The 18111-nt window shown below is 36.2% G+C and overlaps 1 protein-coding gene across 1 annotated transcript in view; it reads left to right on the top strand.

The window, feature by feature from the left end:
• Positions 1-18111, top strand: part of CLEC1A (C-type lectin domain family 1 member A) — a 23180-nt gene extending 5069 nt beyond the window's left edge. Inside the window, exons 3-7 of the mRNA XM_014740670.3 lie at positions 9929-10027; positions 11417-11593; positions 12384-12535; positions 14534-14652; positions 16953-18111. Coding sequence (XP_014596156.3) covers positions 9929-10027; positions 11417-11593; positions 12384-12535; positions 14534-14652; positions 16953-17103 — 698 coding nt within the window. The 3' untranslated portion in view covers positions 17104-18111. The remainder of the gene's footprint in view (positions 1-9928; positions 10028-11416; positions 11594-12383; positions 12536-14533; positions 14653-16952) is intronic.

The following is an 18111-nucleotide window of genomic DNA, read 5'->3' as shown; positions in this document are numbered from 1 at the left end:
AGGTATAATGTGCAAAGGTGAGATTGTATGTACGATTAAATGATGTCCCTTCCCCTTCCCACCTTCCCATGAAGGCCAAATCCGGTGCTGCTTTATTTACCATCTGTAATCTGATCCGGAAATTTAGATTTATAATGGCTACATTTTTGCTATTTTTGAACTTACAGCTTTAAAGGGAGAATTCAAAGCAGACACATCATTCCTGGTATTTTGTTCTTATAATTCTGCATCTTGAAGTTGTGAGGCCTGAGGACGGTCATGTCAACATCAGGTGTTTGGTTTTGTCATCTGTGAAATGAGGGGGATTAAAACCAATGCTTTCTAAAGTCCCTTCAGCTCTGAAATCCTGTGATTCGATGATCTAAACCGTGTACTCAGATGCAATTAAGGCCCATCCCATTCCCTTTTCTTCTACTGACTCCCAGAATATTATTGAGATGATTGAGTTAAATTATGAAAATATTTCATTGTAGTTACATTTAGCTTCATCTTAGGCCTTTATTTCTAATAATTCACCTTCTGACATAGTAATAAAATATTTATTTATTTTTTTTAAAGATTGGCACCTGAGCTAACAACTGTTGCCAATCTTCTTTTTTTTTTTTTCTGCTTTATCTCCTTAAACCCCCCCATACATAGTTGTATATCTTAGTTGCAGGTCCTTCTAGTTGTGGGATGTGGGACGCGACCTCAACGTGGCCTGATGAGCGGTGCCATGTCCGCACCCAGGATCTGAACCCTGGTCCGCCGCAGCTGACCACGCAAACTTAACCACTCAGCCACAGAGCCGGACACCAGTAATTAAATACTTATTTTTCCAGTCCTTGGAAGAGATAATTCACATACATAGAGAAGGACTTTATTTCCTGGGCATCTGAGCCGATCTAAGGCAGCAATGTGACTTGCGTTCTAGTGAAAACACCTCACACTTGAATACAGACAACACTAGGTGCTAATACCAGCTATGCTACTTACTAACAGCGTAACATTCAGCAAGTTACTTGAGTATTCTGGGGCCTCAGTTTCTTTATTTGTAAAATATTAATGATAGTCAACATGTATATAGTGATTATTATATACCGGGCATTGTTTTAAGCACTTTGTATATATTGATTCACATTGACTTGAATCAGTGTTAATTAGAAGTAACAAAACCTCTCTTATAAGGTGGCTGTGAGTACTAAGGTTGATAAGCCATGTAAAGTCCTTGGTACACACACTGCAGACACATCAAAAATGTGAGTGTCTTTTCACATTCTTCGATAATTCTGTGTTCTGCTTAACATTTCTGCATCAGTCTGCATCAGAGAGATGCTCATTCAGTGCCTGTATTAAACTTTTAGGTTTTCTTCCTTTCCCTGCTAAGCCTTCCCATTCACTTTCTACCCATTAAATCATCCCCCGACCTGAGACTTACTGATGTGGCTTTTTTTTTTTTTTTTTTTTTTTTTACTGAACTATCTAGTAAACCGTGAGGGGATATCGGGGATTTCCAGCCTCCTTGATGTGAGGCAAAGTGACAACAAAGCAAAGTTTCCGTAGCCACCAGATATGTGTAATAGGATACAATATGTTTTCCCCCAACAAATCTTGTGAAGAGTCAGCTCTTAGGGCTGTGGTTTTAAGCGGCTTGTGTATAACTTCATTTTTCACCTTTGACTGGAGCCAGGAACTCTCACAAGGATTAGTGATCAGCATAATCAGGAACAGCATGTACAAATAAGTTCTGCTGAGGAGGGAGGGTGGAGAGGGAGGTGGAGCAGGATGAAACACTAACTGAAACATCTGGCAGCCTTTTTGTAAAAAGTGGAAATTGAAACAGTAGGAGTAGAGGTTACAAAAAAGTATCTTGGAGGCAAACAAGTGGAAATAGTTATCTTACTGTACATGTAAGATATTTTATTTCTATCTTGTAACAATGCAAATGTTTAGAGGAATGTGGCTATAGAAGTCTAGTTATTACTTAGAAAAATAGATATGAAGTAATTTTGCTGTTATAAATAACAGCAAAAGGGCTGGCCCCATGGCCTAGTGGTTAAGGTCAGTATGCTCTGCTTCAGCAGCCAGGGTTCAATTCCCAGGCGTACACCTACACTATTCATCAGCGCCCGTGTTGTGGCGGCAATCCACATACAAAATAGAGGAAGGTTGGCAACAGATGTTAGCTCAGGGTGAATCTTCCTCATCAAACAAAACAAAAACAAAACAAAGAAACAAAAACACTGAGCAAAATTCACTCTGGGAATTTTTTGGCAACACAGAGGATTCAGATTCAACATAATGTTGTGCCACAATTATGACTGGAAAATTTTAATGTTTTCTTTAGAATTAATAAAAATAAATTGTACACATTATTTTATTTTCTAGATTTTTCACTTTTTCAATACGAAAGTAATGTTCATGTTAAAAAAAAATGCCAAACAATTAGATAAATAGAAAGTAAACATGAAAGACAATGCTCTCACACTTTCTTTCTACAAACTTGTGCTCATGGTCTTGTTATGCCAGGCATGTTGCAAAGTACTGAGGATATAATGCCAAACATGACATGATCCCTGTTTATGAGGAAACTTAAGTCTGATATAATTCTTGACTAAGCAATAAGTGAGATAAGGTGCCATGAGGGAAGCAAGCACGTGGTACAATGGAGAGCTTGGCCACTTCTATCTGGTAAGAGTAGAGGAGATCAAGAAAGTTTTGAGAGAGGGAGTGACTATTGAAATGAGTTAACTTTAAGATGTCCCACATGATATGGAAGCAAAAGTGGGGAAGCTTCAGGGGCAGTGGGCACTACAGGCAGACAGACACATGAGAGGAATGCCATGAAGGTCTTACGTAACTTTGTGTTTTCAGAGAACTACAAGCGATATGTTATGGCTGATGTCTAGAGTTGGACTAAGAGGTAGGTCTGGAAAGTTAGGAAAGGGCCTTCTGTGTCTAACTGAAGTATTTCGATTCTACTCAGTAGGTAAAATGAGGTACTGAGGGATTTAAATAGGGAGTGGCATAATCAATTTTGTGTTTTTAGAAGACCATCTAGGCTGCAATGAGGAGGATGAATTGAAGGATTATGAAACTGAATGAGCTAATACCAGATTTTGCATGAGTCTAAGAATGAGGTTAGAAGAACCTGAAGTAAAGTGGTACAGGAATGAGACGTGAAAGATGTTGCATAGGTAGAGTTTAAAGAATTGGTGACTGGTTACATATGGGATGACAAGGAAAGGGAGAGCATGGTTTGACTAGGTTCCGTCTAATGTTGAGTGCATGGTACTGCCATTAACTGAGATAGACACTACAGGAGGAATAGGAAAGACGAAGGATTCAGTTTGAGTTTAACATGCCTGTAAGAGAAGAAACACACAGTTGCAGTTGCCCACAGACACTTGTATACACACGATGTGAATCAGGGTTAAGGATTCTGAGCTACATATATACGTGACAATTACTGGCATTTAGGTAGGAATTAAACTTTCTGAGAATGAATGAGATCACTGAGGAAGAGAATGTAAAACGGAAAAACAGAAGAACAGAGGAGAAGAGTGCCAAGAAGGGAATCTCAAAGAATACAAGTGAGGGGCAGATGAACAAGATATTCCAATAAGAGCTACTAAGAATGAATGGTAGAGAGGGGTAGAAGTTGGAAAAGGAGATAGAACCATCTATAGAAAGCCAAGAGACAGTAACTTCAAGAGAAATGGAAAAGTCAATGGTAATGAATAGTGAATCTTTAAAATAATAAACAATAAATCTTCAGAGAGTTCAAGTAAGAAGAAGGCCAAAAACATTTTATTGTTTTAGCAATGAGAAGGAAAATGGATTATTGGTGATTTTTAATAGCAGAAGTTTGACAGGAACTGAGAGGCAGGAAAACAAACAATTTAAGTCATTGTCTTTTTTCTCTCCCTTTCTTTCTTTTTTTTGAGGAGCCTGGCAGTAAGGAGAAGAGATAAAGTCTTATATCTGAGGTATTATGGGGTTGAATGAGTACTTGAAAATTAATTTTTAAGATGTGGGAGGTTTTAGCTCAGTTGTAGCTTGAAAAGAAGTGCAGGTAAAGCACTTCACAGTAATAATATACTGAAGGAGAGAGAATGAAATAACTAATGGGCCAAAACTCCTGCTGGAAACTGAATGTAGTCCTATCAAAAGAATATGAAAACTTATTTGAGTTTAAGAAAAAAAAACTCTTTAATGATAAATTCAAGTTCCACTTTTCTTTGCTTATATTAATGACAATATGCTTGAATTTTCCCCAGACTTTTAGTTTCATTTCCTCAGCTATAGCATAACCCCTTCATTGCTGAGTCATAGCATAAATCACATTTAATTGATTCAACAAATCTTTAAAGCACACCTACTAAATATTAAGCATTACGGTAGGCACTGGGGAGACCCTGCTTTTGAGATGCTTAGAGAAGTGGAAGGAATAATCTGAACCAGCAATTATAAGAAAATGTTGTGCAGTGCTATTGAATATATGTAGGAGGCCGTAGAAGCAAATGGAACAAACAAGTTACTCATGTGCATATTTTTAAAAGAAGTGGCATTTGCTCCTGGTCTGTAAGGCTGAGTCAAAGTTTTCAGGTGGAGTATGATGGAGCACTGGGTGACCTTTCCATAGTGAGGACCTCATGTACAAAGATAAAAGCAGAGAAGCAAAAGCTAGTTTGGGGCACAGGTAAGAGACGTAGTGTATTGATAGGTAAAATTAGAAAGACGAGAGTTCAGAGGGAGAAGATGGGGTGTTAATTTTGGATTGGAATTTAGATCAGGATAAGGTAATTTTGTGTATCATCAACAAAGTCTAACATGAGGGCAAGGTAGACAATTGGGCTGAGGAACGGTAAGTCCTCAAAGGGAGGAGGTGTATGGGGGTATCTGGGCAGATGAGGCTAAAAAGTAAGATGGGATCTTACTATGCAGGGCCTTACATAGCACACTAAGAAGATGTTTTACCTTAAGGAAGAAATTAAATTTATACTATTATGCCTTGGTGGTAGAATGTGTGATTTAAGGTGGATGCTACTCGGATATTTCACAATATGGAAGCAAAAAGTTGCAAGTGGTAAAAGACTAAAGCTTCTCTATCATTCCACATCGAACTGCCATATAAGAGCAAATATTAATGTGAGATTTGTTAGGAGGATAGGAAAATGATTAAAATGTTCAGCTCTGGAATGAGAGTGCTTAGACAGCACTTCTGGTTCCATCACTTGCTAGCTGTGGAACCCTAAGCAAATTAAGTAACTTCTTGGTACTTCAGCTTTCTTATCCACAAAAAAAAAGGTTAAAAACAATGTCCTCTTGAGTAAGTTTTGGGAGATTCAAATGAAATACTATAGCATATATAATACACTCGGTGAGTATTATTACCAGTAGCTGTGTGTCCTTAGGTAACATAACTAACCCCACAGGGACTCAGTTGCCCACCTGAGAAATGGGGATTATAATAGTATCTACCTCATATGGTGTTTGTAAGGATAGATGAGATAATTCATATTTGGCATTTATCTCAATAACTCAAGGAATTATATTTCACAGTAATGTTATTTTTTAACTATATTTCAGAAATGAAACTCCTTGATTGGGATGTAAAATTGACTCACCTAAATTTTACTCAAAAGAAAAAATATAATTGAGCTTCTAATTGCTGTGAATCAAAAACTCAGTGATATTCTGGAAACAGCTTATGGGTTCTTGGATGTATGTTTATTTTGAAATAATAAGAATGGTAACACACATTTACTTTTAGAAAGAATGAAAATGGCAAATATTTGACATAGACTCATAAAGGAAAGGAAACCTGCATTTTCAGGAATGCTGAAAAATACTCTCAACCCGTGGAAACTTGAACACCCTCCCATGAGAAGGTTTGCTATGTGCCATATGTGAGAATTAAGGAAACAAAGAGAAGCTGCTGAAAATACAATATTTACAATTTTAGAGTATATCACAAAATCAGATATGAGTTAGCAATGTCTCATGATTAAGAAGTGATCTAAAGGATAAGTATTTTCTGAGATACGTACCCTTCCACCAGTTTAGCCCCATTTTTCTGTGAGACCTGACTCACAGGAAAGTGTACGACATGTGGCATTAGCATGACAATTTAATCCTAGCCCTGCCACTAGTTTGCAATGTAGTTTTGTGCAGATTATTTAAATTCTGTGTCTTTTCTAGCTTTTAAGATCCTTTCCATTTCAGAGGATTACTAATAAACTACATTTGGTAATGTCTGTTTCATCTTTTGTTGGCCCTAGAAATGGAGGTGAACAAAATTTTCCCTCTGTGGTGTCTGATGAAGAGTAACTGGTCAAGTACGACAACTCTTCATCCACAAAGTTTCTTATAACTACAAGGAGATTTGTATTCAAAACCTTAGCACTGTAGCCTTTCATAGTATAGCTATAGTAAGAGGATACAGGAAAGGGGTATTATTTTCTACATATCTTATTATTCTTAGAGATGTTTATATCATTCCTTGGCCTGTCCACACCTCTTTGTAAACATACCCCAGGAGACAGCCTAGGGGTTCTCTTCCAAAAACGAAAACCACAGTAAAGCCAAGCCAAACTGAGGCACCTCCCAGGCAGCTTATTTTTCTTATTTTAGGGTGGGGGTGGTCCCTAGAGAGAGACCTCATTATGATCAAGGGCGCTTGGAATAAAACTCAGAAACATTAAACTCATAGTTAAGAAAAGAAAAAAGAATACCAAGAGGGAAAAATAGCATCAAAGAAAAAAAAAAAAGGTGAAACTTTCAACTCCAGAGTCTTTCCATCATGGAAGCCTAGTTGCCTAGGAAATGACCATACCTGCTTTAGAAATGCCCTAGGGTTATGTTTCTCTGGGTCTTTAGATAAAACAGAGAGGGACTGTGATTATTAAGGGAGGAGACAGGGAGAGAGAGAGGGAGAGGGAGATAGAGAGAGAGAAGAGTCAGTAGAAAAATTCTCAAATGATCAGGGAAAGATGATTCCTTAGAAGAAAATTTTTGAAATTTCGTTTCCTTAGCAGAAAACATACTACATTTCTTTCCTTTTCTGTCCTAGAGGCAACCTTAGGAAGGATCATATATTTATTTTTTACATGGATATCATTATTATTAAATAGTGTTCTAATCTCTAAAGTCCATGCTCTCGTTTCACAGTAAGGATGTAAGTTCACTCTTTTTGATCTTTGGGCAGAAAAATAACGCCTCCTTTGCCCCTAATTTTACACAAAGTAGGTTTCTTAAAGGATAAATAATTTGGTTGATTTCCATAGTTCTTCTTTTTCTTTACCTTTTTAAAATTATTTCTAATTTTGACAAGGAAAATATTAATCATAAAAAGGGACAGCACTTTTTACATTTTTTATGCTTTTGAGATGTGTAGTACTAAAATAGGTTTGAGCAGACATAGACAGGCATATAACAGAGATATGTATATACAACAGACACATTCATTCATTCAATCAACACTAACTGAGTTTATTTCAACTGATGCTGTAGGTATTGAGCTATAGTAGTGACTAAACAGGCAATAATCTTTTCCAAGAAGGAGCTTACTTTCTACTGGGGTAAGACCAGATATAAACCAAAAAAATAAGTAACATACATAATATATTTGATGGCGATATGGAGAAATATGGAGAAAAATAAAGCCATCACGGTGATAGGTCCATATATGCACTGTACCTCTGGAATCTACAAACATCCACATGGTTAATTTTCTTGAGCTATATAGAAATTTTAAAAGACTTGGGTTTTGGAGAGGATATTTAGCTGAAGCTATCTTATGCCTTCTGATCTTGTTCTTTTATACTTGATTTGTGATACTCAAGGTGAATACCATGAGAAGCTATCAATTTTCAGGAAAATTTAGACCACACTATATAGGTCAGCTAATTGAAGAAAATAGAGGACAAAGCAAATTTCTCTCATATTTGTTCATGATACAGACTCTCACACAAGTCAGTGTGTAGAAACCAGTATGGCTGGGAGATGAGTTTATCTTCGGCTGCCCTCTGCTGACAGAAATATTGTTGAAAAGTCAAGAGATTTTTAACAAACAATCTGTAAAGTTTAACTTTAGATAATCTTCTGTTGTTCTGTAAAATTTACATTGTTTAGATAACATTAATTTTTCTAATTTTGTTCTTCATTCATTTACTCATTCAAATATGTATTCAACCCTTATGTGGCAAGCAGTATTTTCAGTACTGGAAATACATTGTTGAACAAGAGAGACAAGATGACTGTTTTAATGGCATGTACATTCAAGGGGGAGGAGATAGACAAAAATGAGCAAACAAAAGCTATGAAAATATTACTTAATAATATTATTTTTAACAAAGCCTACATAATGGCTGATGTGCTAGAGATGGACTCATAGACCTCTCTCAAAGACGTGTTATTTAAATTGAAAGCTGAGTAACAGGAAGTAGCCTACCAATAGCCAATCTGAGGATTAATTAATTAGGAGGTGAGGGCAGAACTAATACAAAGATACTAAGACAGGCATAAACTTGTTTGGATCAAGGATAAACAGAAGGCCACTGTGAGTAAGAGCATTTGAGTGAGAGAAGAATAGTTCAGAAATGGGTGAAAGAGCTAGGGAGGGTCCAGATGAAAACGATTCTTGTAGAATTTTATTCTAAGTGCAATAAAGCTACTGGAAATTTTTTAAAAAGAGGAACCAGGGTCTTTGTCAAAAGTGATGTGAATTTTATTCTAAAAATAATGCAAGCCATTGAAAGTTTTTATGAAGGAGATGATTATCAAGAGAAAATAAGGTTCACATTTTAAAATCCATCAATGTCTGCTCCCTGATTTTTACTTATTTTGCCTACAAGATGTGAGTTCCAAAGGATAGTGATCATATTTTCTATTTCTATACTATTTTTACCACTTATCACTCCCCACTTGGAAATAACGTTTAGCATGAATCTCTGTACTTACAATATATTGCGTAGGGGACTTTGCTAAAGAGGAAATGAATTTACGTCTTTAATCTTTTTGTTTTAGAACCTGATTTGAATTCCCAAAGAAGTGAAACTCACAAGTCATGAAGAGATCAGAATTTGAGGGTTTTACTCTCCCTTTGTTTCATTTTAATCACAATGCTAGATGCTACCTGTACCTGATTGGGGGGTCTTCCTTGTTAGACATCTCAGGTCATTCAGATCAATAAAGAAGCTCACTAGTTGATGGGTTCATTCTTGACTCAGGAATGCCTCTGCTGTGGGGATGTGGCAAGGGAAGGATGCTGGCTACAGCTTTTTTTTTTTTGTTACTTAACTGGTACAAAATTGAAATAGCTTACATCCATCCGTGAGAAATTGATGATCATGTTTCTTTATAATCTATTTTTGAAGAGAGATAAATCAAATGAATGAAAGACAAAATCCTTACAAAAGAGAGACTTTCATCAAAGAAATCCTAAAAAGAAACAGCAAAATGAACACTGCTGACATGCAATTTCTCTTTAGAAGAAGCATACGTGATACTTGGGAGATGGGTGTTTTGCAAAAGTAACAACAAATTAATTTCATCGGTTCTCTGATGTTGTGAAAAATTGTTCCTTGTTAAAGCATTTTCATGAGAGTCTTTTATAAGTCGAATTTTGGCAAAAAGAAGATTATGCAAACAAACACATAAAGATAATGGTAATGCATAACTGGATTCACTGCAAAGTAGGACTGGGTGGGTGGGGAGGATAGAAATGGGTGGGGCTTGTGAAAGAATCTAGCTGTGGTAAGTGAGGCTTGACATTGAGCCTTATGACAATATTTCTGAGGACAGAGGGACTGTTATGTAGCCCCTTATTACTGTTGTTCTGCAGAATTTGTTCTTCCCAGAACAAACTCCTTTCATTTGCTTGCTGCTGGCATAGATCCAAGAGGAAGAAAAAGTGAAACTCTGCCTTTTCTTTTGTTCCCTGCAGAGCACCAGCCTTCCTCTTCAGCTTGGCGCCCAATGGCCCTGACCCTGCTGACTTTGTGCTTGCTGCTGCTGATTGGCCTGGCAGCGCTGGGGCTCCTGTGTAAGTCTCTGCTCTGACTCGGGGGAGGAGCCTGGCTCCAAGGTTTGTCTAGGACGAGAAATACTTGTTATGGATTTTTCTTTTTCCCTTAATTCTGGAGCTGTTGATAATTCAATGTACCTTATTGTAATGCACCTGTTTAAGTGATGACTAATAGAAGCATTAAAATACAACAATCACTTGCCAGCTAGACTTTTACATTCTATTTGAGATTGGAAGGTTTTTGTCTGTTTGTTTATATGTTAATGTTTAAAATCAGCAATTTTTAATAAATGCATACTTCACCCCTTTTCCATTCTACAAAAGAGTAGAGCAGCAGTGGTTTTTGCTTTTGTATGTGTGGCTCAGTGGGCCATGCAGAGGGAAGAGATTTCATTTATATCCCGCCCCCTCATACAAGAACAGATCAAGTTCTTAATCATTGTAACATTTTTTCAAAAAGTCCAGCAAGTATAGAATCATTTTGCAAAAACTTGTGAAAATCAAACAAGGACAAATGCATGTATAAAAGTCTTTAAATTTCAAACTAGTTAGGACAAAGTAAAAAACTTAAAAAAGGAAGTGAGCAAATTTGCTTCATCAGATTGAGACCCTGCAGCAGTGTTTCCTGAACAGTTGAAGAAAGTGGATCAAGATAAAAGGTCACATAGATGAGAATGTTTTAATGTCCAAAATTGCTTTTTTTAAGGAAATTTTAGAACTTGTTTGTGATCTTAAATTTTAGAATTAAGAAAATAGTTTCCTAGTGTTTTCACCTGGCTCCAAAATTTTTACTTCATTTTGATAAAACTGTTGTTTTGCAACCACCATTGTTTTTAGGTGTATAAAGCAACTCTCATGATTCGTGAAGAATTTCTCTATTTAGACTTAGAAACTTGGAGTTTAAAGTTAAGCACTGAAATTTTCTAGCTAAGTGATATTAGAGAAGTTACTTGTTCTCACTGAGCCCAAGTGCAAATCTATAAAAATGTAGAAATGATACTATGACTATTTTAATGATTGAAGGAGATAATGATATATGGTACATTGTCAATACTTAATATAATGATCAATAGATAGATGGATTTTTGGTTTTCAATTGAGTAATGGTTTGAGAGTATACATAAAAATATTTATTGAGCAGTAAGTATGATTAAGAAATTTATTCCTGAAGTTAGAAACTGTTATTATGACTCCACACTTTTCAGATGAAGAAATAGACTTAGAGAAATTAATTTGCCTAAAGCAATACAATTTATTATGTTACTACAGTCCAAACTTGAATATAGGCAATATGAGATCTCAGAACTTGAGATCTTAAACAAGTACCATTTTGTCTTCCCATGTGTAGAAAATAGAAATAGAAATGAAGAAATAAGCTGTCCAGTCTGACTTGGTAACGCGGGTTAGTTTTTCAGTTCTACCAGCTCTCCAATACTCAGAAAGACAGCATTTCTGAAAAGGAAGAAAGATTGGGGAATCTCTCCCAACAGCTGCAATCTCTCCAAGCCCAGAACAGGCGGCTTGCAGAAACTCTCCAGCGTGTGGCTGAAAAACTTTGTCGAGAGCTCTATAACAAAACTGGAGGTGAGTCCTGATCACTTGGCTCCCCTCTGCCCTCAGGGTATCTGTCAATATGGGGCTGACTTTCCCATCAGGGTACCTGGGAACCATGTAGTTGTCTGGCAAACTTCATACATAGACATTAAAACCATGGGTCTCAGGGCCTAGTTCCTACATTTACAACCACTATCCACAGAGTCTGCCTACCCTTGACCTGTGCACTTATTTCTCTGACTTTGATATCCATCTTAATTTCTGACACATGGAAATTTACCATTCTGATTCTCATGCTTGGCTTAGTGTTTATGCAATTTTTTCTAAAATTTTATTTATTTATGTTTAGTATGAGAAAGGAGTCCATATCCCATTGGTATATATTGCATTTTCAAGACTCCTTTTACTATTATATAAGAGGATTTTGAGGAAGAAAATTGTAGAAACTTCAGTTGTTTCTTAAATACAATCCATATTGAGTTTCTGAATATGAAAAGTTCTTTATGAAATTGAATATCCTCTCAGTATACTGAATTACATAGGGCAAGAAAGGACTTTCTGATCATTCATTACTAGATTCCATACTCCATGAAAGCAGGCAGTGTCCGTTTTAATTCCCACAGTATACTCAGTACCAATTACAATTCCTGGCATGTAGTGGGTGTTTGGTAAACATTTGTAGTTATCACTGCTGGGCAATTAAATATCTAAGAGAAAGAGAATCAATTCTTTCTTGGGTAGTCAAATACTACGTAATTTCAAGAGAGGAAAGCCAGCAGACCTGGGTAGAAAATAACATTAAAATTGGTTTCTTTCCAAGAACACAGGTGCAGCCCTTGCCCACAAAAATGGAAGTGGCATGGCGACAAATGCTATCAATTCTATAAAGAGAGCAAGAGTTGGAAGGGCTGTGAATATTTCTGCATTTCTGAGAACTCGACCATGCTGACGATAAACACACGACAAGTACTGGTAAGATCCTGAGGCTTGGTCAGTGTTTGAAGTATTCTCAAAAAAAGGGATTAAAAGAGTTATATAAGAAATTTCTAAGGAGTCAACGTGCACAGACTCTCCCATTTATTATAATGAAGGCCTAAGTTTTATTCTTCTTGCTTTGAATGATCCCCTGAGATAGGTAAAAGGAGTTCTGTTCTCCAAAAATACCCACCGTTTAGAAAGATGAACAAAAGCTCTTCAAACTCCCCATGAGTCAGGAATCAAACGAAGAATGCCTTAATTTCTTATCCCTTTTGATTTGGGTAGGAAGACAACAATATTGACACAACGTCAGGAAGATGAAAATAGCACTTCCTGCTCTTCCATTATAAAAGTGGGAAAGCTTTTAATTGAAAAATACTTAATTAAATCATTGCCATAATCTGCAAATAAATATCTCACCTTCCAGAAGTTTATAGCTTAACACAGACTGGTCTAGGCAAATATGAAAATAAAACTATAAATTGGCATATATTAAGTAAGCACATAGAATAAAAGTACACTATTAAAATGGTGTGATTATTCCCCTTTCTCTTACATTTATTGTTGCATTTATATTTAATTCCTCAAGCATTGTGACTATTATTTATTTATCATTGTTTTAGCAGAGATCTTGGCACAAAGTAGGTTATTGACAAAGGATTACTTAATTGAAATAAATGCCTAGCTAACTATGCAAACTCTTAACAACCCTCTAGCTGCATCTTAATTCCTACCCACTTCCTGAAATCTGTGATGAATGAAACTCTGCTATCTCTCTCATCTAATAAAATATTTTTCATCCTTTCTTGATGACTCAGTTTAGGCAGAAAGGGTGGTAATTTATTTGACTAAGATATTGTATCCTAGCATAAACCTTCCTAATTTTTCTTATTTTCTTTGTTTCCTCCATCTCCAGCACATAGTGAGGACTCAGGTATATAACTGAACTATATATATACAATGTTAGAAAATATTATTGTGAAAGTTACACATTTTTCTTCTACATTTCGTATATTTGTATACACTTAAATCACTTTCATATGATTTATCTTCAGGACTTTTAATTTGAAGAGGGCACCATTCAATTTGAAACAATATTTTCAACTGTTCTTTTGATATGCCTACTTGATGACTATTGCTTACTGACAGTTTCATTTATATTTCTAATGGTCTTTCATTGAACCAATAGGTGCCATTAATTATCTGAGGAGTTGAGGATATAAAAATAAATAAAACAAAGCATATGTCCTTAAGGAACTCATAGTATTGTGGCAAGGAAAGACATAAAAATGGATAATTGTAATAATTTTAGGTAATTTACATAAATTTCTATGTTGAATGAGACTAGATAAAAGAAAGCAAATAACAAAAAATTCAATATAGATATTAGAAAAGGAGTTATCATATACGACTATGTATATAAATATACAAAAAATATATATATACATATATACGAAATATTTCTCTTTCTCCCCTTCCTAGTCTGAGACATAAATCATTCTTGTAAATTCTTCTTTTATCTCTTTTTGCATTAAAATATATTCATTATTCTTTTCTCTTTCCTGGTCAATTCCTTTCACGTGTGTTTATAAAGCTTACTTTTTCTTTCCTACGCTCTTCCTTCCATATTCTTCCATTTCCCAGAATCATTCTTCATTTCTTTGTAAATCTGCCTCCTATGTTTTTTGTAGGAATCTTAGTGCTTAATGCTGTGAATTGAAAATAATAGATCATTTATAAATCTTGCTTGATGTGATTCTTGGTTTCAGAATATCAGTATATATTCCACGATTGTTAAGACAAGATAATTCTTTAACCTGGACAAATTAACTGTCCTCAGCACAGATGCTTTTTCTCTTGTGTACTGTCATCCATGTGAGGCAGGACTCAGCTGTTGTTCTCGTATTAAAAGTGCTGGCTGTCCCTACACATCTCTGTGTACACATTTGAAACACTGCTAAAGCTAAAGGTTTTCTTGTGTGCCTTTCACAGGAGTTTGCCATGCCTCAGAGCTACTCTGAGTTTTTCTACTCTTATTGGACAGGGCTATCCCGCAATGGCAGTGGTGAGGCCTGGCTGTGGATGGATGGAGCCCATTACTCCCCTGAACTGTAAGCCTTCAGAACATTTGGTGGGAAAGGCATTTAATAGAGAGGTTTCGCTTGAGTGACAGAGTCAAAAAATTTGGTTCAACAAGCCTTAATCAAACATCTGCTTTGTACTGGACACTAAGTTTATAGGAGGATATCCAGAGATGTGTAAAACATGGTGCTGGCTCTGGAATGGCTTGTTACCGGTGAGGGAGAAAGAGACAAAATGTTAGCAAAATAATGGGGACAGTTCTCTGTCTGGCTGCTTTTTAGGGCCTGAAGTCCCTTAAAGCATAATTAAGTGTCTGGGATTTAGAGAGAGACAGAGACAGAGAGAGGTCTTTTATGGATCAGTAAACTGAAGCCCAAGTTGTAATGGTAACTTGCCCCAAGGTCACACAACTTCTCAATACCCAGAGATAGTATAAGACCCCAGATTTCTTGGCTTTCTGTACAGTGAAATAGGGAGCACATCTTTAAAAATACCGTCTCTGAGAATAGATCTACTGACAATATAAGTAGTAATATAAAAAATTAGTTTTACTTATGTGAGCATTTAGACAGGAGTGTGCGTGGTATCTTTTGAAATAGGTAAAAGTAATATCTATACCAAAATATATTGCAACTTAAAGCCATGTGAGAATATATTTGTAAATGATATATTTGATAAGAGGTTAATATCCAAAATATATGAAGAAATCATACAACTCAGTATCAAATAAACAATCTGATTAAAAAATGGGCAAAGGAACTGAATAGACATTTTTCCAAAAAAGACATACAGATGGCCAATGTACATGAAAAGGTGGTCAACATAACAAATCATCAGGGAAATGCAAATCAAAATCACAAGATATTACCTCACAGCTGTCAGAATGGCTATTATCAAAAAGACAACAAATAACAAGTGTTGGTGACGAGGTGGAGGAAAGGGAACCCTTGTACACTATTTGTAGAAATGTAAATTGGTACAACCACTATAGAAACAGTATGGAGGTTACTCAAAAAATTAAAAATAAAACTACCATATGATTCAGCAATACCACTTCTGGGTATTTATTTGAAGAAAATGAAAACACTGATTTGAAGAGATATATGCGCCCCTTGTTCATTGAAGCATTATTTACAATAGCCAAGATATGGAAGCAACCTAAGTGTCTACTGGTAGATGGATGGATAAAGAAGATGTGGTATATATACACAAAGGAATATTACTCAGCCACAAAAAAGAATGAAATCCTGCTGTTTGCAACAACATGGATGGACCTAGAGGGTATTACACTAAATGAAATAAGCCAGACAGAGAAAGAATACCGTATGATTCCACTTATATATGGAATCTAAAAAAACAAAACAATTGAGCAAACAAAACTAAACAGAACAGACTCATAGACACAGAGAGCAAAATGGTGGTTTCCAGAGGGAAGAGAGGAGGTGGTAAGGTGAAACAGGTGATGAGGATTAAGAGGTACAAACTTCCAGTCATAAAATAAATAAGTCATAGGGATGTAATATACAGCATAAGGAAGAGAGTCAACAATATTATAATAACTTTGTATGATGACAGATGGTTACTAGTCTTATCAGGGTGATAATTTTGTAATGTATACAAATGTTAAATCACTATGTTGTACACCTGAAACTAATACAATGTTGTATGTTGACTATACATCAACAACAACAACAAAATAGGGCCAGCCCCAGTGGCCTAGTGGTAAAGTGTGGTGTGCTCTGCTTTGGTGGCCTGGGTTTGATTCCTTGGTGTGGACCTACACTAGCCATCTGTCAGTGGCCATGCTGTGGTGGCAGCTCACATACAAAAAAGAGGAAGACTGGCTGTGGAGGTTAGCTCAGGGTGAATCTTCCTCAGCGAAAAAATAATATTAAAAAATTAAAGCCACGTTTGAACAAATACCTTTCGTCTCTATATACCATATAGGATTTGTTCTTCTAGGAGATATGAGATATTCAATGTAATCATTTTTTGGTTTACAGTTAAGTAAACTGAGTCACAGAGAAGGTAGATAGTTTTTTCAGATCCAGTAAAATCATATGATAAATTTGGATTATAACGTGTATCTTAATTTTAGTTAGAAATAGTTTTTGTTGTTTTGGATGACCTGCTGCTTCTAAGAATGAATGTGGAAATTCAGGGACTGAAAAGAAAGAGCTTGGTGACCCCATATTTCCAGTAAACTCATTCTAGGTATCTATTCGATAATTTTATTAAGCTAGAAATACTCCCTATGTACTTTCTAGGTACTTAATATTTCGTTTTAGAAATAAACTGTGTTAAATTAACTTCTTTTTTTTTTTTTAAGGTTTGAGATTATAATAGATTTCACCAGCCTGAGAAACAGGGACTGTGTGACCATCCTCCATGGAAAGGCTTTCTCGAAAGACTGCAGAGAGCTGAGGCGGTGTGCATGTGAGAGAATGGCAGCAACAGTGGAGCCTGAGAGGCTCCATTAGGTTCTCTGAACCAATACATGGAGGTGATTGACTCTCCAGCCACGGCTACAACTTCAAGCTTCCTACAGAGAAATTGAAGATCAGAACAAAAGTCGATGTCTTTACGTGAACCTCTTCTAGTTTGGTTTCAATGCCTATTTTCTTCCATTTGATCTATGTGTATTCAACAATTCAACAAAAAGATTGAGCCACTCGAGGTCAATGCAAGAGATATTAGAGACATTGGGAAATGGAAAAAAGTCAGGAAAGACAATCTCTCTGACTCGTACAAGAAGGCTTTTCATGTATCCTGTCTGAGATCACCAGCACTTCTGAGCATGGATTCATGCATATATTTTCCAGTCACTAAGTCCTATTTCTGTACCACAAGAAGCCTCAGAAACCCATACAGTTGTGTAATCCAGCTTCTTGACTTAGAGATAACTTTCTAGTGTTCTTCCTTCTCAGCATCCAATATCATCTCCCTATTTCCATGTCTTCCTTAATATTTGGAGAAGTGGGAAACTTACTGACGTAGAGGAGATAAATGTAGGTAACATTCTTTGCCCCAACAGTCAAGTAGTCCGTGAGGAATTAGCAATCATTCCCTATGCTGTGCTATGAAATACACAGCTGACTCTTTTTGCTTCAGTTCATACTTTTGCCTCCACAATCTCTCAATAAAGTCCCCATCTGCTATGTCTATGAACTGATTCCCTCTGGGATCATTCTTTTTATTAGAATCTTAGCTTCTTACAAACATACCTCCTCATGTCCACTTAAGACTCCAATAATTATCTCCTTTCCAGAGGAACTTCTCCCAGGAAAGAAATATTCTCAAATCAGTTCCATACCAGAATTACTGTCCCTGATGCTCCCTTCAGAGACATGGGAGATCAGAACAAAAGTCAGTCTCTTTACTTGCATCTGTAATACTTTGGTTTCAGTTTCTATTTCCTTCCTTTTGATCCGTGTTTATACCTTTCAGGTACTGAAGATTTAATAATAATAAATGTAAATAATGTGAAA

The sequence above is a fragment of the Equus caballus genome, chromosome 6, assembly GCF_041296265.1.
Source record: "Equus caballus isolate H_3958 breed thoroughbred chromosome 6, TB-T2T, whole genome shotgun sequence".
NCBI lineage: Eukaryota > Metazoa > Chordata > Mammalia > Perissodactyla > Equidae > Equus > Equus caballus.
The sequence above is the reverse complement of the archived record's forward strand: the minus strand, read 5'-3'. Positions and strand labels throughout refer to the sequence as shown.